The 22,022-nt window shown below is 42.1% G+C and overlaps 1 protein-coding gene across 2 annotated transcripts in view; it reads right to left on the minus strand.

The window, feature by feature from the left end:
* USP39 (ubiquitin specific peptidase 39) overlaps nucleotides 1-20,661 on the minus strand; it is a 36,351-nt gene extending 15,690 nt beyond the window's left edge. The window contains exons 1-9 of one of the 2 annotated variants that reach the window (XM_001363900.4): nucleotides 20,302-20,661; nucleotides 14,047-14,116; nucleotides 12,045-12,139; nucleotides 10,422-10,558; nucleotides 9,492-9,644; nucleotides 6,631-6,856; nucleotides 2,830-2,907; nucleotides 820-887; nucleotides 110-298 (exon numbers count right to left, since the gene is read on the minus strand). In XM_001363900.4, coding sequence (XP_001363937.1) covers nucleotides 110-298; nucleotides 820-887; nucleotides 2,830-2,907; nucleotides 6,631-6,856; nucleotides 9,492-9,644; nucleotides 10,422-10,558; nucleotides 12,045-12,139; nucleotides 14,047-14,116; nucleotides 20,302-20,590 — 1,305 coding nt within the window. In that variant the 5' untranslated portion in view covers nucleotides 20,591-20,661. Of the gene's footprint in view, nucleotides 1-109; nucleotides 299-819; nucleotides 888-2,829; nucleotides 2,908-6,630; nucleotides 6,857-9,491; nucleotides 9,645-10,421; nucleotides 10,559-12,044; nucleotides 12,140-14,046; nucleotides 14,117-20,005 lie in introns of both variants that reach the window. The other variant, XM_007477770.3, reaches the window with a different exon arrangement.
* Nucleotides 20,662-22,022: the final 1,361 nt, after the last annotated feature.

Consider the following 22,022-nt stretch of genomic DNA (forward strand, 5'->3'; position numbering starts at 1 on the left):
TTTGAATGAATAAACTGAAGTAGGTGCTTCATAATAAGGGCATCAGGGCAATCCACTCCCACAGGGGCAGAGGAGGAGGAATGAGAGGGGGCAGGACACACAGGGTTACCTTCTCAGTGATGCCATTGAACTTGGCCAAGATGTTGAAGAGTGGCACCTGGGGGATGATCAGCTGCTCCTTCTCATCCTTGTAAAGTGGAGCTGTGGGAAGATCCAAGGTCAGGTACATAAAGGTGGATTCAACCATTGTCTCCTGGTACTCATCATTATGTAGTAACTGCTCCTTTTCTTCTGCTGGCTAGAAAGGAGAAGAGCACATGAAGAGGGAAAGAAGTGAGATGGCAAATGGGAGCCCAACAGGGATTAAGAGACCCCTCATGCTGGGAGGGTCTTGACAAAAAGACAGGGGCCTAGGAAACTGGGATCATCTTGCCAAACAAACCCCATCCTGACTCAGAAATGACTTGTGAAATCTTTCCTGGTGCCAAAGTTTCCATGACACTTGAATTATCAATGTCATAGTGTTCCTGGGAAGAAAATACTTTATATAAATGAGAGTTACTACTACAACTCTGGGGTGGTTTGTTTACCTAGTGTAAGAAAAACTATACTCTACCCCAGATCCAACAGAAATCCAGGCTGGAATACGTAAAAACCCCTAGTGGTGGAACCTCACCAAGCAACCTGCAATCAACTCAGCCAGTCCCTCTACCATTCACTAAATCCCCCTAACTGGCTGCAATAGTCAAAAAGGCCAGAGAAGCCAAAATGTTCCTATAATTAGGCATGGAACAGGGCAGCCAGGCTGAATCCACTTACCAGATCTGGGTGTGGCAGTTTCTTAGTGAAGATCCTCATGGACCCCTGGAAAACATCCGTCACAATAGCTGCATAAACAAAGGGTAAAATGGAGATTAAAAGAGGCAGGAGAGAGCATCTGCAGTTTTCAGGCCCACTTCTAAAACTGACTTTGGTTGGGAATAAGCTCTCTGTCTTCCAACATCCTAAGACAAAAAACTGGGAGTAGAATTACATGAAGGTTAACAACAAAAATATTCCACATAAAGCAACTTCCCATAACCGCATGCAAGGTGAAATGTCTACTCTGTGTTGAACTCAAAAGAAAAATTACAGAAATAAAGAGGACGTAATGACATTTTGGGTAACTAAAAAACCAATGATGGTCCTAAGAACAGACAATGAAATATGCCTTCCAACTCTCCTCCAGGGACAGGAGACATCCTTCTATCAGATGTTTCTGCTTAATTGTTATAAAGAAAGGTTCAATCTGAAAAGTTACAGGGATGATCTTTTCTAGAAATAATGGATTTGTAAAGGCATCAATAAAATGCTTTTTTTTTTTAAAGAAAGAAGTTAGCAGATCAATTCCAGCCCAAGCTAAAGGCTTCACGTCAATAGTCCGGCACTCTAGGGGTAGCTAGTGGCACAGTGGATAGAGTTCTAGGTCTGGACCTGGAAGAACCTGGATTCAAATCTGGCCTCAGACACTTCCTAGCTGGGTGATCTTTGGCAAGTGACTAAACACCTCTGCCTAGTCCTTGCCCTTCTGTCTTAAAGTTGTTATAAGACAGAAAGTAAGGGTTTAAAAAAAATTGAGTACAGCACACTGGACTTTCAGAGACTTTGCAGAACTGAGTCAAGGTCCCTGATAAAAGGGGAAAGTGAAGCCACAATGACACCGAGATCCCAAAGCTGGTCATTCCACACTAAGATCTCCAAGTGAAGAAGATTTATTTTCATCAGTACTTGTGAAAAGTGCCCCTTTCTTGGCCACTTACTGCCATCACATCACCATGAAATGCTAAGATAGAGAAAATAAAATCCTCAAACTTAAGACCAATGTCAATATCACTCCCCCAAGTGAAAAGAAGGTCAGAAAACAGCTCAATAGCTTTTTGGTGGTTCTTACCTGTCGATATCTCAGTCAGCAGCAGTTTGGATTTACTCCAGCAATTATCTCTCCTTCACAAAGTGAAAGATACCAGTTCACCAATATTATTTCATTATTTCTCGAGCTCTAAAGTGTGTTCCAGCTCCAAAATAAGATTCTATTATGAGATCTAAAGCCTTAACATAATAAACCTTTCAGGGGAAGAGGTCTTAAAGATCATCTAGTCCAAGAGGACATGACTTGTCCAAAGCAAGTTAACAGAAGACAGGCCTGGAATGCTGGGGCTATCCCTGCAGGCCAGTATTTTCTCTCCCCACAGCCCTAGAAGCCTAGGGCTCTTCCCCTAAACCTCATTATTATACACCTCCTAGGTGTATAAATGGAGATTTTGAACCTTTGACTTCATTCCTCATAAGTCCTTAGTATTTCCCCAAATTCCCTATAATCTCTCCTGCATCTCCCCGTTGGCGAGATCATGTTATTGGTATTTAACTGGCTATGACCTCTCCCACACCCTCTTTGGCATGATGTAGCAATCATGGTGGCATGGTAAGGTGGGGATTTTGAAATGGCTAATCAGCCATGGGCACATGGTTTTTATTTTATATCCTCTTTATTCCTTGATTTCTAACAATCATTTAATAAATCTCCTAAAATATAATATTTTTATTATTAAGACATAATTTAGGTCAGAAAGCCAGGATTAACCCTAGAATGTGAGATAAAGAACTGCAGGGTCTAGCACCAGAGCCATGACAGCCTCAAGACATAACAATCTCCACTCCACTTGACACAAAGAGAAGGAAGGACCCTGTTCTGAAAGTCAGGAGCCCAACCAACAAAGAAGGGCCCAAGCTCCCAGTCTTGGAAGTCAGAAGAACAAAAAGAATGCTCTTCTCACAAAGACTACAACTTACTCTTCTTTTTCTTCTTTGTCCCTCCCAGAGCTGAGTGCAAGGCATTCAGGAACCAGGAAAGAAAGTCTACTCCATCACCTGCAAGGAAAGAAGGGGGAAAGGTCAAGCCTTAGAGAAACCCAGACTGGAAACACAACCAACTTCTCTCTCAAAATTTACAAAACCTATTTAAAATCAGCCAGTACTTAGTAACTATTATGCATCCAGGATTGTTAGGTGTCATAGGAGAACAATACTCACATTAACCCAAATTACCCACCAACCAATTCACAGAAATGTAAAGCTAAAAGAAACCTTAAGAGTTCAGGTAGTTAAAACTTCTCACTTAACTAAAAGGGCAACAAATGAGGGACAGGGACCAGTTATCTACCTTGTCCAAGGTTCCCCAGTGTGAATCTTAAAACTGCTCAGACTCTACCTTAGAACATTTGGTTAAGGCTATTCCCTTATTGTAGCAAATGGAGGTACTTGATCAGGAATATATTGGGAATTTTAACATTACTCCACCCATACTTGGGCATACTTTAGGGGAAGATAAAGTTGTAAACTCCTGATGGAACAATGAAAAAGTCCCCAACTCATACTTATAGTAGGCAAAAACCCTAAGCAAGGTCTATTTTTAAATCTAATACAAAGGGTGCTAAGTACCTATTAAAGGTTAAATTAATCACTAAAAGATCAAGCAACTTACAAAAGGCAAGCTTAACAAAAGAGGTGTGAAGTTTTAGTCTACCCAGAGAAGGTGAGAACTAAAGAGTTGTGAGAACTAAGAATGGGCAGTCCTGGGAAAAGTGTCTACTGTGTTTGGTAGATGTGAAAATTTAGGGGAGGTGACACAAGAGAAAATTTCTTTAAAAGGAAGAGACTTACTGAATTTGAGTTAGTTGGAGTTTGTAGTTGGAGATGGAGTTCAGAGGTTTGGAGCCTGCTTTATGACGATCTTGTGGTGAGTGATTAAAGACTGACTAGTCTCTCTTAAGGCTCAGGCCTAGGCCATTTTGGCCTCTCTCCCTTTCCTTAATTCCTTCATTTGTATTAATTTAAATCTCCATAAAACCCAGCTGATTTGGGAATTTTCCCATGGTGACCACTTATTTTTAATATAAAATCAAGACACTAAAAATTATCTTTACAGTTTGGTCGAAACCTTTACAGTTTTGGCAATTCAGTCTTGAAACCCACATTTTCGTGGTCACACCAGCTAGCAGAGCTGAATTAGAACCCAGACCTACCGTCTCCTAACCCAAAGCTCTCTCCATTACGTGACCCAATCCTGTCTTTAAACAGTCTCTCACATAACTTTTTTTTAGCGACAGGTTTATGGAAATAAGACAGACCTAAACAGAGAAATGCTAACTGCTCATGAGTAAGATAAGCTAAAAATAATAAAAATGACGACGCCTAAATTAATTTATTCAACTTCATACCAAATTACCAAAGCATTATACAACTATAAAAAGTAATCCTGAAATCAATCAGAAGAAATAAAAGATCAAGAAACTCAAGGGAAATAATGAGAAAAAGTAGTGGGGAAATAAGGGATCCTAGCAGGAACAGATCTCAAACTAAATACAAAGTAGTAATTATTTAAAAACTAGAAAGGTCGATCAGTTGAACAGATTCCATACCCAATATACAGAAACAAACACATATAAGGGTCCACTCTTTGACATGCCCAAAGATTCAAGTAACTACACTAAGGACACAATGTTTGACAAACATTTCTAGGAAAACTGGAAAGTCCAAAAGGGGCTGGATGACTAAGTTTGTCAGGTCTATTTGAGTAGGGATTCCCTTCACATTTGAACTGGCCTAATGGCTACTGAAATCCCTCCAACTCTCAAATTCTATGATTCTACTGCATAAGAATGATGTTTTTAAAATGAGGGAGTAGATACAGAAGTAGGATGTGACTTATCCAAAGTCATATCATTAGAAAGGGGTAGAGTCCAAATCTAAGCCACAACTGTTTGACTTCAAGACTGGGTGCTCTCCCTAAGATACCACACTGACCCACTCGCACCCAACTGAGTGGCTCTGTGGGCAAAGGGCTGGACCTGGAATCAGGAAAACCAGAGTTTAACTGTGTGATGGGGGCAAGTCACTTAACCTTTTGTCAGGTAAATAATACAATCTCAAAGGTGGTGTTGTGAGGATTCAATGATTATATATGCAAAGTGCTTGTAAATTTTTAAAAGGTTACTATAAATGTCAGCTAACACAATTATTACTATTACTCTTATAAATAATAAGAACCATAGCAAAACTTCTATACCCTTCAGATCCCTAACTACCAAGCCCAGGAGGGCAGGGAGGGAGGTCACTGAAGAGTCACAATTTAGTAACATCACCTAAAACATCCTCCACAATGCAAAAGGAGGCCCCCTCCTCCCCGATCAAAGAGACAATAAAGACAGCTTCCACGTGAAGAGTTGTGTTGGTTACACTGAGCTGACCTGGAAAAATCATGGCAAATGCCTTAAAGTGACTTCTAATACAAGAGGTGCATAAGCTTCTAAATCTCTTCGGGTCACCCTTAGTTGTGCAGCAACTGAGGAGACCATCATTAGGCAATTTGTTTTCCCATCAGACCATAGCCAGATCGCTCCTCTGGCCCAGAGGAAATCTCTATAGTCTGCTCAACTTGGGCATAGGCTAATGAAAGGCACAGCATCCCTCAGATGCAAGCTAAGCTATCAACAAACACTTATTAAGCACTTCTTGTGCATCAAGCACTGTGCTTAGTGAGGAGGATACCAAAAGGGGAAGACGGATGCTGCTGACCTCAAAGGAGCTCACAGTCTAATAGGGGAAGACAACACTTAAATAGCTACAGAACAAGCTCTATATAGGATACATAGAAAACTAACTGAGGGAAGGCACCAGAATGAGGAAGGGGCTAACAAAGACTTCTAATGTGAGGTGGGATTTTAAATGGAACTCAAAGGAAGCCAGGGAGGTCATCAGGCAAAGAAGGGGAGGGAGAACGTCCTAGACACAGAAGACATCCAGAGCTGAGAGAGTCTTATTCGAGGGTCTTATTGGTGGAACAAGCCAGAAAGTCAGGGCCACTGGCCCAGAGCCTATGTGCTAGAGAATAATGCATTATATTGGAAAAGCAGGAGGTGGCTAGGTGCTTACCAAACAGAACATTCTGTACTTGGACCTGGAAGCCACAGGAGCCATTGGAGTTAGGACATGGTCACATGTGAGATTTAAGAAAGTCACATCTGTGACTGAATGGAGAGGGACCTGAGGCAGGCAGATCCCCTCCCAGCCTGCTGCTGCTGCAAATAATCTAGGCAAGTGATGAGAAGGACCTACACCAGGGTGGGGGATGTCAGAGGATAAAAGGGGGGTGTACTGAGGAGATGTTGCAAAGGTAAAATTGACAGGTCTTGGCTACAAATTAAATATGTGGGGAGAGGAGGGAAAGACAGTGAGGTGTTGGGGAGGACTCCTTGGATGTGCGCCTAAATCAGGATTAGGACAGTGTTACTCTCATCAGTAACAGGGAAATCTAGAAGGGGCAGGGCTTGAGGGGAGATAAGGAGTACAGTTTTAGACACATTGAGGGTAAGATGTCTGTGTTGAAGACAGTGTGATGGGTCAGCACATCCCTTTCTGCCCTATCTTTTCAGAACCCAGGCAGAGCTCGTGAAGTCCTGGCAGATAAGACCCTTCACGCTACACTATCAGCTATTCTTAAGTCCTAGGAGGGTCATGGTAGGACTCCATCTACTCTCCAGGATCCCCTAAGACATGAGAATTTGGCTGGGGGGCCCATGGCTGATCCCTCACCTTGCTTGGTGATCTGAAAAGTCTTCTTACTGCAGAGAACAACAGCCTGCAGCATCTCATGGGGAGAGACATGGGCCTTGAAGTTCCGAGGGTTCCACAGCTTCCTCATCAACTCTCCAAAGCGCTGTACTAACAGGAACATGATGTCCCCAGGAGGACGCTTGATATTCTTGTAGTTTTCTTCCTCGAGGAAGTAGTTCCGGAGAGGTGGGACATTAGACAAGGCCTAGAATCAGAATATTCAGGGTCAGTCCTGAATGGTTCTGGGCAGCTCTTCTCACCAAAGATCTTTCAATCTAATTTGCTTGTGACTATCCCCAAAAGAGTAAAAAATAAATCAAATGCTGAGGAAAAAGTCTTTTTTCTTGCCTGGCACAAAGTTAGAAAGAATGCAGTTCTCTTGTCTCAGAATGACCACCCTGAGGAGCTTGGGTCACAAAAGTACTGATGTTAGCTCTGTATGCATGCCATTCATTGCCTTTGTCTCACTGATGAGCACTGGCATCTCCTGTGGATGGGAGAAGCACGGCCACAAACAATTTTCCAAACCTGGGGAAATACCTCTTGATCACATCCATCCAAAGTCAGAGTTTTTTCTCCAACCCTGCTCAAACTATGGCTGGTACAAATGAGGAGAGGGTCAGACTCCAACATTATGAAATCCCTTAAGAACCAGAAGGGCTGGGATCACAACTGCCAAGACCCTTGGAAATGGAGCTGCATTCACAAAGCCACTATGCATGGACTACCTCTGATGAGTCTCCCTCAACAGCTTCCTGATCTAAGGCAGAGCTGCTCATTTTTTCCACCAAAGTCTGCCCTGAGCACTTCCAACCCTTTCTTTCTTCTGGTCAAATCTCCAGTTTCTGTGACTCTCTTTCTCTGATATCTTAGCTACACTTTATGACCAGTTTCCCTGGTGTAGGATTTAAATTAACATCCAACACTCCAAGAATTATATTTTATAAAGTTTATTAATAATCACTTGAAGTAAAGGAATAAAAAGGTGATCATCTAACAAAATATAAGGCCACATGAGTAGATTCTCCTGCCACTCACCTCATGCCACCTCCACCAAACCTATCAGAGCAAGAGAAAGAGAGGCTGGGCTACACAAAATGTATAACCTCCCTACACCAGCACATAACATGAAGAGAATGGGGTGCTGGGAAGCATTTGAGGTCAGATATGAACTCAGGTCTTCTTGACTGGGCCCAGCACTCTATACTGAACCACCTAGGTGCCTTTGACGATACCATGATGCCACTGTTGGATCTGGGCCCTCAGTAATTAACAAAAACAAAAAGGCTATCTGTTCAGAGCCTTTCAAGGCCATATTATATGTAATTACAAGAAAACAAAGCAATTTAAATGTCTAGCAAGTGAGGAGTAGTAATACCAAGGGACAGTGTGGTATAGTAGAGATTGTGGAACAAGCTTCAAGTTTTAGCTTCAAGTTCCACTTTTGACACTTCTGAGCTATACGATCAGGGGTGAATCCCACAATTTCTCTGAACCTCAGGAGAAAAGCCCCCCAAGACTTATCTAGTTGGTTCTAAGCAGACTGAGATCTGTAATGATGGAGGGTGTTACCACACTAAAGACAGGACAAGGCCCTGCTGGACGGATGTGCTCGTTAATGTAATGGAATATTACAATGATGCAATTTTAAAATGACCAGATGAGGAACATAAAGAGATTGAGAAAGGCCTTTATGAAACATGAAGCCCAAAAGAAGGTGGTGTTAGAACAAAGAAGAGTGGAAGGGAATGGACAGAGAATGCAGTCACAGACAAACAAGTGGCCAGAAGGTCCTACTTTAAGCACCAAAATTAATTGGAAATGGAGCTCCTAAGCAAACTTTAAAGATATCACTGATATTTGGAAATGTGCAAGGCCTGCATTCCCAGCTCTCTGCCACCCCCTACTGGCCAAGGCCCTTGCTACTGCTGCCCTCCGTAAAGAAGCTGCTCTGGGCTCCCCTCAGGCACAGTCAGAAAACCTGGTCCATACTTGGACCCGTCCTTGAGTGGCATATCCCTGATCTGCCCCACCACATCTCTCCTGAAATGGGAAAGGGGGAGGCTAGAGGAAGACTTGCCAAGTAGCTACGAGGCCGATTCTTTTTCAAGGATGGGTCAGACCGCATGGATGCTCCGACTCTACCCCTAAAACTTGCTCTTCCAACTCTTCTACTTCAACCCTTTAGATTTTCTGATTTGGTGACCTCATGCATTGAAGTCCATTTCAATGCTGACAGCACAAAACAAACAGAACCCCACTCACACTAAAGGTAGGAGTCCATTGGGCCCATTATTTCTTAAGTAGAATGAAGCAGGAATAAGGTAGCATCTTACACCCAGGACGAGGGCCACAGCCTCTGTGGCATGAGCCTCGAGGCCACCAGAACACTTCCCAGCCCAGCCCTCTCTCCTCAGTCCAAGTCAACAGCACTAAGTCCACATTACATAATGCTTCAAAGTTCACTTTCCTCTAAGGAACCCTGTAACATAGACATTAAGAATGTTATCTGCCCCAACTTAAAAATAAAGAAACTGAGGCCGAGAGATTAAATGACTTATCCAAGGTCACCTAATGAGTAACAATCCAGGTCTCTAAAATGGACCAAGGAAAGTGCTACAGAGGCTGCAGGTTCAGGAGATGGAAGCAGGTCCACCAGGGACCATGGACTGATGCAGCTGCACTCCCTGGCTGAGCACGTGATCCAGGTCCAGCGTGAGGTCAACAGTTCCAACAGTGAAGCCAGCACCATGTCTAGGGGGTGTGCTTTCTCCTCCTCCTCTTCCTCACACCCAACTCCAAAGCCAGCCTCTCTTTTACAAAGTCCTTCCCAGCCTTACCTGAAGCACGGCATTTGCATAGTCATTGGCCTTGATATTATTCAGTCCTACGATACCGGGCAGGTATGTAGTACCATCATAAGCCCGAGATAGCTTGGCCTGCTTGTCCAAATTTGCAATCTGTTGCTTGGTAAATGTGGGCTTCAAGACGTACTGCAGAGAGAAATAGAAAAATCAATGAAGGTGCAAACTTCCTCAAAATTCAAACTTTTTCCTAACAGAAAACAACCTGGTGATATGAGGCCACTATCCGAGCTGTATCTTCAAATGGCAGCCCTCCCAGAGGCTCTAACCAGCGTTTTTATCCCTGAAGTAAATTCTTAATTATGATAATAATAGGTAGCATTTATAGAGCACCATAAGATTAGCAAACTGCCATATAGATAATCTCACTTAATCCTCACAATAACCCTATATGGTAGGTATTTTTATCATCCTCATTTTTCAGATGAAGAAATTAAGGCTAAGCTGTTAAATGACTTACCCCCATGTCATAGAACTAATGAAGTATCTGAGGCAGGACTTGAACTTCCTGATTCCAAGTCCAGTCTACTATCTAACACACCATTTAGCTGTCTTAATAAGCTCAAATGCCAAACTTCAGTTCAACAAAATAAAGTAACTTATTTTCTGAGAATGATATTTTTCATTTAACAACCTAGCAGGGAGTTGTTTGTTTCTTTTTTGTTTGTTTGTTTTAGTCCCATTGGTGATATTACTTATTAAGGATTCCATATTACACTAGCCACAGATTCCCTGGATTCCAACATCCAGATACTAATTAGATCCATTTCCCCACACATTAAAGGTGAAGCCCATGGCCCCTTGGGCTCTGTCTAGAAGGTAAGGAAGGCCGACAAACAAGGAAAATGAGCCTTGTCAAACCCAGAGGCTTCCGAGAGCCTTGACCCACTTTACGGTGACACCTACAGTGATATCCTCTAGGGAGGAGTCAATAATTTCATAGTTGTCTGGAAGGCAGTAAAACTTGAGGGTATGCAGGTTAAGGAAAACATGGTGGCTGAACTGGACGCTGTGAATGTAGGCATGAGACTTCAACCCTCGTCCTATGAATAAAAAGGAAAGGAAGTTAAGAGAAGGGAAGCTCCAGAGAGGATCTGATAAGACAACTTGGAAGGGCGGCTCTTCCCTGGTCCTTCTCAATATTATCATGTTACTTTCATTAAAAATAAAGGATTATTCTATACCCAAATGTAGGCAGAACTCAAAAAGGAATCTCCCCATGGCCTCTATTCAGAGAAATCAATTCCCACATTCTATTGCTTTCTATAGGTTTCTAAAAACATCTTAGAATACTGAAAAAACATGCCTAGCAATGAAAAACTGGGAAAGAGAGTACAGGAAAAAGGTGGGAAATAGGGCTGCTTTTCACTTTGTGCTGACCAAAACACTATGGTCCTACAGTCCTGTATTTCCAACTTCTTATGTTGAACAACATAACCTTCACTTAACATGCTGAAAAGCAGTTTCCTTTTCCCTCTCCAAAATCTGTCCTGTTCCCCACAGTCAAACCCTTTTCCTTATTTCTTAAGCCAAAAAGTTTCAAATTCTCTGATTTTTCACTCTCCATTTATAATCAAGATCTCCAGGTCCTGTTACGTCTTCCCTTGAAATATCTCTTCCACTTCCCTTCACCTCCATTCCTACTCTCATCACCCTGGTCTGAAAGACTTGCTGTCCTCCAAGCTGGTTCCCCCAACTCCCATGTTTGCCCTTCTAATCTCCCTGCAAACTACCACAAGACATCTCACATAACCATGATGCTCTTTACACCATTCCCTGGCCCCAGAATCTACAGCAACTCCCTACCACATAGCATTAGGTTGAAGTTCTTTGGCCTGGCTTTTAGCTGAATGTAAGCTACAGAGACCATTATTTGTATTGGCTCTTTATCCACAAATGTGCTTAATAAATACTTGGATTGAAGGTCTTACATGAACTGACCTCTACATACCTAACCTTATTTCCCTTAATTCCCCTCTCCAGACTGTCCATTCAAAACCTCCCCAGAACACATTCCATTCATCTCTCTTTTGGATTCCTGATTAAGCTGGCTTCCATATAACCTGGAAAAATCCTTCCATGTCTTGAAGGCTGAATCTAAAGCCAAACTCCTACTGCCATAGCCCAGGACAGCCTCTCCCTTCTGTGAGTACATATCAAGGGGTCGGTCAGCACAATCATGTTAGCAGGCCATTCATTACATGGGCTTGATCTCCTTGTAAGCTCCTGGAGGGCAATAGGCTTATCTTTGAAATCTGTCAGGTTTTATACTGGTCAGAAGAATGCTGGGATAACATTGGTAAAAGACCAACTAGAAGTACTCAACTTCATCACAAGAATGGCTAAAAGGAGTCCCTGAAACAAAGGAGTTCTCAGGAAAGTTGTTACCTTTTCTATAGAAAACGTACACCAATGGATGACTTGATCCCAAAGGTACTAGAAGGGACTACTAAGAATACCCGAGTTCTCTTGGCTGGTCTTAACCTGACAGGGACATTCAGAACTCTAGGTCAGACAAAGTATATTTACCCTGAAAGTATTTGCCACACACCAGGCAAGCATATGCATTGATGTGTGAAAGGGAAATAGAGCAGAGCTTCTCAAAGTCAAAGTCCAGGACACTCCTGAAAGAACAAAAGGAAACAATTAATAGGAAGAAAAACCTTAGACCCAGACTGAGGCCCTCAAGGGGCACAGTGAAACTGGCTAGGAGAAGGTCGTCAATTCTGCTCATCTTGGAGTTTGGTCTAGACTATGAAACACTAGAGCAGCCCAGATCTGTTCTCCCCATCCCTGCTCTTGACACAATCATAAATTTTAAGTTCCTCTTAGGGACCCCCACCCCTAGTTCTGCCTGGGCCAAGGCACCCCTAGCGGATGCACCCCTAGCAGATGCACCCCTAGCAGATATACTCCTAGCAGATACACCGGAGACAGCTCTGTATGCCTGTGCAGTCATTTATGCCAAGCTAAGCACATTTCACTGATGAAAGACTTAGAATCTCCCCAGGCCTTTTTCTTTGTCTCTAAGATGAAGAGACTATACAAGATAGGCCTCTGAGGCCCACTTCAGTTCCAGATTCATGATTCTATGATGGTTCTATGACCTGTGCAAAGTCTCCTCCTTTGGGCCTCAGTGACCTCATCTATAAAATAAGGTGTCTGAGCTACATATCTTCACAGACCCTTTCTAACTCAAGATCAAAGACCCAAAGAACAGTTCAAAATTTGAAATTAAATAAATCTCATTGTTGGCTTTTTCAAATTTAAACCCTTACCTTCTGTCTTGGTAACAAATGTTAAAAGGGCAAGGTAAACAAGGTTAAGTGACTTGCCCAGGGTCAAATAGCTAGGTAGTATCTGAAGTCAGATTCAAATCCAGATCCTTCTGACTCCAAGACTCCTGGCATTTTATATACACTATACCACCTACTGGCTTTTTGATTGAGCTACCAAATTAAGACAGACCTTGAAGGATAAGAGGGAAGGTGAATAAAAGAAGTATCCTTAAAAAAAAACAACACAAAAAACAAACATCCCAGGGAGGTATTCATTCAACAAACATTTATTAAGGACCTACTATGCTCAAAGGCACTGTGTTAGGCATTAGGGACACAAAGATAAAAGTCCTTCCTGCAAAGTATCTCCTCCCTACTGGGAGTACAGAACGCATATGCAATTATATAGAATACAAAACAAAATATGGCAGAGGTTAAAATAAAAAAGGAAATCACCAAAAATTGGGCGGATGAGAAGATGACAATTCTGTTGGGCCTTGAAGGAACAGCTGCAAAGAAAACTTGGAGAATGCAGGGTCAGGGAAGCCAAGGGAGAAGAGGTTTCCTAAAGAGGAGGATGCCATTTCTGCAGAAGCCCAGAATAGGAAACAGAGTTCCTCAAGAGCTAGGTGGCTGAATCAATGAGTCAGGCCTAGTTTTATCTTTTCAAAGACACAAGATAAAGGTTCAAAGAAGAAAAGAGTAATAGCAAAGAAATGTTCACATGCACCTGAGGATTGTGTGTGTGTGTGTGTGTGTGTGTGTGTGTGTGCGCACACGCAAATGTGCACACAAAAAAATCACAAAAAATAGTAGTGAGTGTGAAAAATGAGAGGCTTCACTCCTTCCTTTCTCTAGGCCAAATACTGGTTCAGTTACAGTTCGGTTTTCTAATGGATCATTAAGATCCACAAACCACTCACTGGCTTTAGGATGATCATCAGGGTATCAAAGGCACACACATTCCCTGTATCTATCAAGGCTAACAGCCTATATTTCATTTGTGTCCAGGCTGAGGCATGAAAACAATTCTCCTACCAGCTGGACTATAAAGCAGAACAGAGACAAACCTTCTGGTGCTCCAAAGGGTCAATGTAAGCAACTGTACTCAACATCATTAACTGCTGAACTGTCTACATCCAAACGGCTTTTTGACAGGTTTTATGATCTTCTAAACTAGCCCTAATGTTGTCTTCTGATCAACAATGTTATTTTTGCCCAAAAAACTCAACTTTTTTTTCTGCTCCACTAACCTGTTAATGGTGTCCAGATAGGGGCAATGCCGGCTCCTTCGGTCCTCAGAGTCAAGGCGTCCATATCGCACTGAAATGAAAACCAAAGGCAGTGAAGATGGAAAACTACAAGAAAGGTCAGTGACACACAGAAGCTGAGTTGAGCTCAACGGGCGTGTAAAACTGAAGCACCCCCCGCCCAGGAAAGCAATGAGGAAATCAGTGAACTCCTCTAACCATACCCCCAAAGGGGAGTCTAAGGTGAGTGGTACCTCATTGTCTTTCACCTGGATGCACTAATGGCTATCTAATGGCATTCTAACTGTGCACCCAGTCTCTTCCCTCTATAAAACCTATCCTTCATAGAGCTGTTAAATACTATTCCTAATGCACAAGTCACCCTTAGGATCACACAGAGCTAGAAGGGACCTTGCAAGGAATTAAGTACAATCCCCTCATTTTACATGTAAAGAAACTGAAGCCAAAAAGAACTCAGTGACTTGTGCAGGTTCACACAGCTAGTATGTCTGTGTCAGAATTTAAATTCAGAGAGCCTTGATTTCAAATCCAGTGCCTTAGTTACAGTATGCTGCCTCTACCAAAATTCTTTAATTGCCCAAGGCCTGTAGAAGAAAAAATGCTTATAATTTTTTTTAACATCTAAAAAAGTAATAATTTAGCTTATAATTTAAGGCCCTTCCAGAATCTTTCTCCAACTAACCTTACCATCTTTATTTCATTCTCTTTCCTTTCACAAATGCCATAAGCCATCCAAATTGGAATATGTTCCCTCTTCTAACTGGAAAAATGTTTTTCCTCTGGGGCCCAGCACAGGAGTCATCAACCGTTCGCTAAAGCTTTCTCTATCTTCCCAACTGAAAGGTCTCTTCTCTCCAATTTCTTATAGCTTTCTGTCCAAACACTTCCTTGATCTTCATCACACCCTATCTTATTTATGTAAATGTATTCTTCTCCTACCACCACCACCACCTCAAAGTAGCCAAACAAGGTAGCAAGGTGGTACAATAGATCTGGGAGTCTGGAAGACCCAAGTACAAATCCTACTTCAATGTGTGATCCTGGGTCAGTCATTGAACCTGTCTCTCAGTTTCTTCTTCTGTACAACGAGGATAATAGCCCCCTTCCCCATGGGATTGTTGCAGCAAACAAATTAACATTTGTGTAGTGCTTTTTGCTAACTTTTAAACACTGTACCTACAAGCTATTATTCTAATTATTGAGAATGGGGAGGGAATAAGCATTTATTAAGCACCTATTATGTGCTATACACTGTGCTTCATCAATATTATCTCATTGGATCCTCACATTAATCCTGGGAGATAGGTGCTATCATGACCCCCATTTTATAGTTGTGGAAATGGAGACAGACATAGGTTGAGAGACTTGTCCATTGTCACATGCTAATAAGTGTGTGAAATAAGATTCACACTCAAGTCTTCCTAACTCTAGGCCCAGTTTTATCCACTATACCACCCAGCCACCTCTAAAAATAGCCATGGCAGCATTTACATAGCCCTTTGAGGTTTGAAAAGCACTTTACAAATATTATCTCATTTTGGCCCTCACAACATCATATGAAGAAACTGAGGCAGATACAGGTTTAGTGACTTGCCCAGGGTCATATCTAGTAAATATCTGGATTTGAAATCAGGTCTTCCTGACTCCAGGGCCCAGTGCTCTTTCCACTGTTAACACCAGCTGCTTATTATCTAATGATGGCAGGAACATCCCTGAGAACAGTGACTTCTTTATAACTTTGTATCCCCAGTGTTCTACCCACTGTGAGGCCCCAACAAATATTTATTCAGTTGAACTGAATCAGGATCGGCCAAAAACATGAATTAATTTATTCAGTGAGAATTCACCAAGGGTAGCCAGTGGATAGAGTGCAAGGCCCAGAGGCAGGAGAATCTGTGTTCAAATCTGGCCCCAGATACTTCCTAGCTGTATGACCCTGGGCAGGTCACCTAACTCTAATTGCCTAGCCCCTTCTTAAACAGAAGGTAAGGGTTTTAAAAAAACAAAAAGAACTCATCAAGCATCAGCTATGTATAAAAAAGCTTGGCCTACTACAGAAATGTCCAAAATGTAATCTCTACATATTTTACAATCCAATAATAACTAATATACAGACTAATCACTGTAATACAAATCAGTATGGCAAACTCCTTGAGAGTAATCTTACTCATCACTAAATTCCATACAATACCCAAGATAAAAGTCTTGGAGCTCAATGGATGTCTGGAATTACTATATGATGCTAAAGTTGATCAGAGAAAAGGAGTATTTCCAGTTGGTGCCATTAGAGAATGCTTCATAGAAATGGCATTTGAGATTACAAATCACTAGACAAGCCCTCATTGATCATCTAATCCAATATGCTCATTATATGGATGAGAAAACCAAGGACCCAAGACATCATGTGATTGATCCAAAGTCAAGCAAATAGTAAGCAAAAAGAGCCAGAACCCTCTAACTCCAAACCCAGGGTGCTTTCTCTGCAAAGGACAAGTGGATGAGGGGAAAAGGGAGAACAGGACAGCTTCCCTGCCAGGGCACTAAGGAGGGTAGACTAGATGATATCTAAGGTCCCTTTACAAGTCTAATTCCTAGGACCAGTCAGGAATCCCCAGTAGAAGCATCTGAGTAATGATTGGGAAGCAGGAAAAGCAAAACTGTTTAGTGAGTCCCAAGTCCAGGATTGCTGAAAAAAGTTATGAAAAGAAGAATAAAGAGCCATGTTGCCTGCTTCACCAGGCTGTCCCTCAGAGACACTGTTACTGCCAAAGTCTGAGAGCTTGGGCTCACAGCTAGGAGTTACAGTTGCAACCTTCCTTCTCTGAGGCGCTCTCCCTATGGAGTCAGAGAGTGTGTCTGAGCTTTGGCTCTAGGGGGAATCTGTGAACACAGAAAGAAAGAAGGTGAGGAAAGACTGCTTTCTTCTTAGAACTTAAATGTTGTATAATTGAATAGAAAAATAATTTTAAGAATCTGTGAAAAACTACAATTTACAGTACATTTTGGAAAGACTAATTTTTGGCCAAGAAATGGACAAAGAAGAGGGGCTAAAATAACTTATTTCCAGAAAAAATAAATTTAACTCATACTGAGAAGATATAAAAAAAAAAATTCTTGAGACTTTCATCAGTATCTTAAGTGAACAGAACAATGGAATTGTGTTTGCAAAAGTGAAAATCATTGGCAGCTATAGTGTTTAAAATGACTCTGGCTATTAAAATACTATAAATAATTATGTCTGATTTCCTACTAATTCTATTATTAATAAACTGTATATCCTTTATATTTAATTCCATAAAATTAAGGGATTTAACATGGATGAGATCAATATTGGGAATATAAAGATATTGGCTACATAAGTTTCTCCTTTCCCAGTAGCAATTATTTGAGAAATTAAATATTTAATGAACTGGAGTAGTAGGTCAAATTTGTGAATAAGCTGCCCATTTATTATTATTTTAAACCCTAACCTTTCTGGCTCAGAATCAATACTAAATATCTGTTTCAAGACAGAAGAGCAGTAAAGCCTAAGCAATTGAAGTTAAGTGACTTGCCTAGAATCACCAGCTAGGAACTGTCAGAGGTCACATTTGAACCCAAGACCTCCTGTCTCCAGGTCTGGCTGTCTATCCACTAAGCCATTTAGCTGCCCATGTTCATTCAATTATTATTTAGTTTTTAATATATTTAATTTTATACTGCAATCACCTTAGAACTTGGGATAAGGTTAAATATGGAACCAAGCCAAGTGATAGACTAAGAGATGACCTACAAGAAAACCCAGGTGGCCTCAGACTTTACAAAAGTAAAGAACAAGAGAGTAGAGGCTGCAGGAAGACCCTGAATGCCAAGCTAAGTAATGACTATATATAGTAGCACAAAGCTACAGGATTCATTCATTCAGCATACATTTATATTAAGTGCCTTTTATTGTGTCAAGCACTGTCCTAGGTGCTGGAAAAAGACAAAATGAAAGTCTCTACCCTGGAGGAACTTATGTTCCACTAGAGCAAATAACATACATGATTCAAAATATATACAAAGTAAATGTAAAAAAAGTGGAGTAAAGTGTCCCCTGAAAGAAGTAATAATACTTAGGTTGTTCTTTGAAAGAAGCTAGAATTATAAGAGGATAAGGTGAGGAGGCAGGACAGTCTGTGCAAAGAGCCAGGAGACTTGGTTTTGGACCATCATTCTAATGTAAGAAGTTCCTTTTGGATCTTTTAATTCTTGATACAGAATGAAAGGAGCAGAGCCAGGAGAACCTCATACAAAGAGACAGATACACTGTGGCACAATCGAACATAATGGACTTCTCTATTAGCAGCAATGCAATGACCCAGGACAATTCAGAGAAGACTCATGAGAAAGAACACTATCCACATGCAGAACTGTGGGAATAGAAACACAGAAGAAAAACAACTGTTCAATCACCTGGGTCAATGGGAATATGATTGGGGATGTAGACTCTACACCACCACCCTAATGCAAATATTAATAACATGGAAATAAGTCTTAATCAATGACACAAGTAAAACCCAGTGGAATTGCTTGTTGGCTGGGGGAGGGGGAGAGGGGAGAGGGAAGGGAAAGAACATGAATCATGTAACCATGGAAAAATATTCTAAGTTCATTTAAATAAAAATTTTCAATAGATCTTTTAATTCTGTCACTCATCACACTGCTTTCTCTCTAATCTCCAAATTTAAAAACTATTCCTTCTATGTCTTTATGCATAGTCTTCACTAAAACCATTAACCAGGAAATGGACAATGTCAATCCCTGAAACATAGTAGGGGAAGAAAAAAATTTAAATAAGGCATATTTTCTATCTCTTTTGACCTTAAAACTTGGGTAGAATGAATAAAACAGATACAGGTATCTAAAAGACTTGAGAAGAGCATTAAATCAAATCTCAATTTTCCTCTTTCCAATTTCCCTCTGGAGTTCCTTATTTGCAGTCATGAAGAATAAGTCTTTTTCCATCTGCCTCCTTCTTAGAAATAGTTGTAAGAAAAATATCTTTTAATTCTCCAAGGAAAAGTTAGCTGTATTATTACTGCCCCAAAGGGTGAAAAGTGTGGTGGAGAATTACATAAAACAGTGCTATAAAAGTGGAGAGAACTCTGGCTCTAGAATCAGAGGACCTATATTCAAATACTACCCTCTATGTGACAAGCTTACAATCCCTGAGATATGGAACAAATCACTTAACCTCCCTGATCCTCAGTTACCCCTTCTGCAAAATGAGAATAAAAATAAATGGATGTGCAGTCCCTTCTAGACCTATGATCAATAAAAGTTTTAAATTTAAGAACAAAAGGAATAAACATTTTTATATGCCTATAATTACAATGTAATATGTTCAACACTGGACCCACAGAAATGAAAGTCTCTGTCCTCAAGGAGCTTACGGTTTGCCTAAGGATATAATTTTTTTGGTGTCACAATTCCCTTCCCCAACAAGCCTGCTCAAACTTACATTCGCTCAGACTCTAGGTTTTAAGTGACAGTCCCACAGGGCTAGCATCTAGCATCAGAGAGACACAACAGGTGGCTTCATGACTTCAAATCCAGAACTCTTCCTCTCACATGTACACAAACTAGTAAAAATAAAGCTGAGGAAAAGATCGCTGAACAATAGAAGTAAACGACAGAGAATAAGGAAGGGAGTTACAAGAACTCTGGGGGAAGTGGGGTGGAGATATTTGGCTAGAGGGTAAAGAACACAGGAAGGTTTGGTGTGGACTGGCACCAGAGCCCTAAGGCCAGCTCAGGCATGGATGTCATCCCAACTTTGGCTCAGGCAACACCTTCTCCATAAAACCTTTCCAAAACACACACACACAGTGTGTTTTGGAAAGTACAGAGAAGTACCCTCCTCTACGCTAAGACATAACTTTGGACTTAATTTGCATATGGTTGGCATTCAATTACCTACCTGTGCCCCGCAGGTCAGCTCCCCCACACCCACCCAGGGCTGAGGAGGCAATCCCCCAGAACCTCTCGGAGAGCGCAAAGCAGAGACTCTGGGGCACTGGAGAACCTCGCAGAGGACACAAAGCATGGGCTCTGGGGCAGGCATTGGCCCGCCTGAGCCTCAGTTTACACATAAAGACAGGGAAGAGAAAGAGTGGTTGTCCCCGGAGACTCCTTTCACCTCTGGGTTGGGGGACGGAGAGAAGAGTGAAGGAGAGGGTAAGAGAAAGGGGGTCGCCCGGTCCCAGTCCCTCGCACCTCGCACCTCCCGCTCGGGTTCAGAATCCTCGTCGATTTCGCGCTCCCGCTTCACGCGCGCCCCCGACAGCGGCGGCGCGGGCACGAGCGCAGGCACGCTCCCGCCTGAGTAGTCTCGCGCGGCCGACGGCTCAGAGTTCCGTTCCCGCTTTACGCGCACCGGGCTTCCCCGAGACCCCGAGGCCTCCGGATCCCGCTCCCGCTTCGACCGGCTCGAGCTGCTCCGGGACTCCGCATCCCGCTTGCCCCGGGCGGAGCTCCGCGTCTCCCGTTTAGTGCGGCTAGACATATCCTCAGGCCGCCGGTCCTACCGCGCGCTACTTCTTCGCGCAGGCGCAGGGTCCTGCCCACTGTGCCGCGCCTGCGCACCACAGCTGGCCAATCCGCTACTGCGCTGCTGGCCAATCCACTGTTTCGTCTGTTCGGGGCCGCGAGCGCAGTGGCCGGCATCTACAAACCGGTTTCCCAGACTTCCGTGTGTTACTCCTAGTTATTCTCATTGGCTTCCGCCTCACCCGTGGAGGCCAAATGGACCAATCATCTTCCTTACTCATAATTTCTTATTTAAAGGGCCAGATTTCTGCCCCTCCACCCCGTAAATTCAACTTACCTTTAAAATGCTTTAGGACTTTAGAAATTCTTACTTAAGAGACTGATGCACAATAGAAAAATACTGTCACGTCCCTCAAAGGCTGCAATAGATGCATTGCAAACATCCGGTTGCCCACGAACGTTTTAAAAAAAGAATTTTTATTGATGTTTTGCTGCTCCCCTTCCCGAAAGACATCCCGTATGGCATAGTGACTTTTTTAGTAAGGAAAAAAGTCAACACATTGACAAGGTATTCAGAAGTACAAACAATAACATTTGAAAAATGAGAATAAGCATATAACAAGAAAACAAACAAAAAATGATTGAAAAATGATTGTCAGAAAGTTAACAGCAATGACAATAACAAGCATTATTACTGCTGTCAACCTGGAAAAGCACAGAACCACTAGAGTAGTCAGTAAAACTCAATCTTTAATCAGAAAAGAGATAGTGTTCAATATTCCCCTGCCACACAGAGTGAAGAGCCTAAAACCCTAAAAACAGCCAAAGACTCTGGGAACAGTATCTCTGAGAGGATCACCGGGAGATCTGATATGCCTTTTGGGGAACTAAGTACAGCAAACATATCGACAGGTGTAAGCAGGCTTGGAAAAGAGTCTGTTACCAGAGGCTGGGGTACCAGGAAGTGGTCTGCTACAATGGATACAAAAAGGATGGTTCCAGCAAAGGTGTTCATCTTCTTGGCAACCAATCTCTGATATAATAGGAGAAACTTCTAGGACAAAAAGGTACTTAACATTTGACTGTCTACCAGTCCCACCTAAACTGGAATTATTAAGTACTTTAAGGTCTATTGTTCAGTCTGAAATGGATGAGTCTGGGATTTCCCCCGGTGGAGTTCTCAGGGGACAGGAGCAAATTTGGGGTTCCCAAAAACCCAGTTGACTACTTGCTCTTACTATGGGCTGGATACTGGTACACACTGGGGGCAAATAGAATGATGAAAACAATTCCTGCTTCTGAAAAGATCACCATGCAAACAACTATGAACAAACAAGCTATATACAGGACAAATTGGAGGTAATCAACCCAAGGAAAGCCAAGAAAAGCTTCTTATCAAAGGTCAACTTTTAGCTGGCTCTTGAAGGAAGACAGGAAAGCCACAAGGC

The sequence above is a fragment of the Monodelphis domestica genome, chromosome 1, assembly GCF_027887165.1.
Source record: "Monodelphis domestica isolate mMonDom1 chromosome 1, mMonDom1.pri, whole genome shotgun sequence".
NCBI lineage: Eukaryota > Metazoa > Chordata > Mammalia > Didelphimorphia > Didelphidae > Monodelphis > Monodelphis domestica.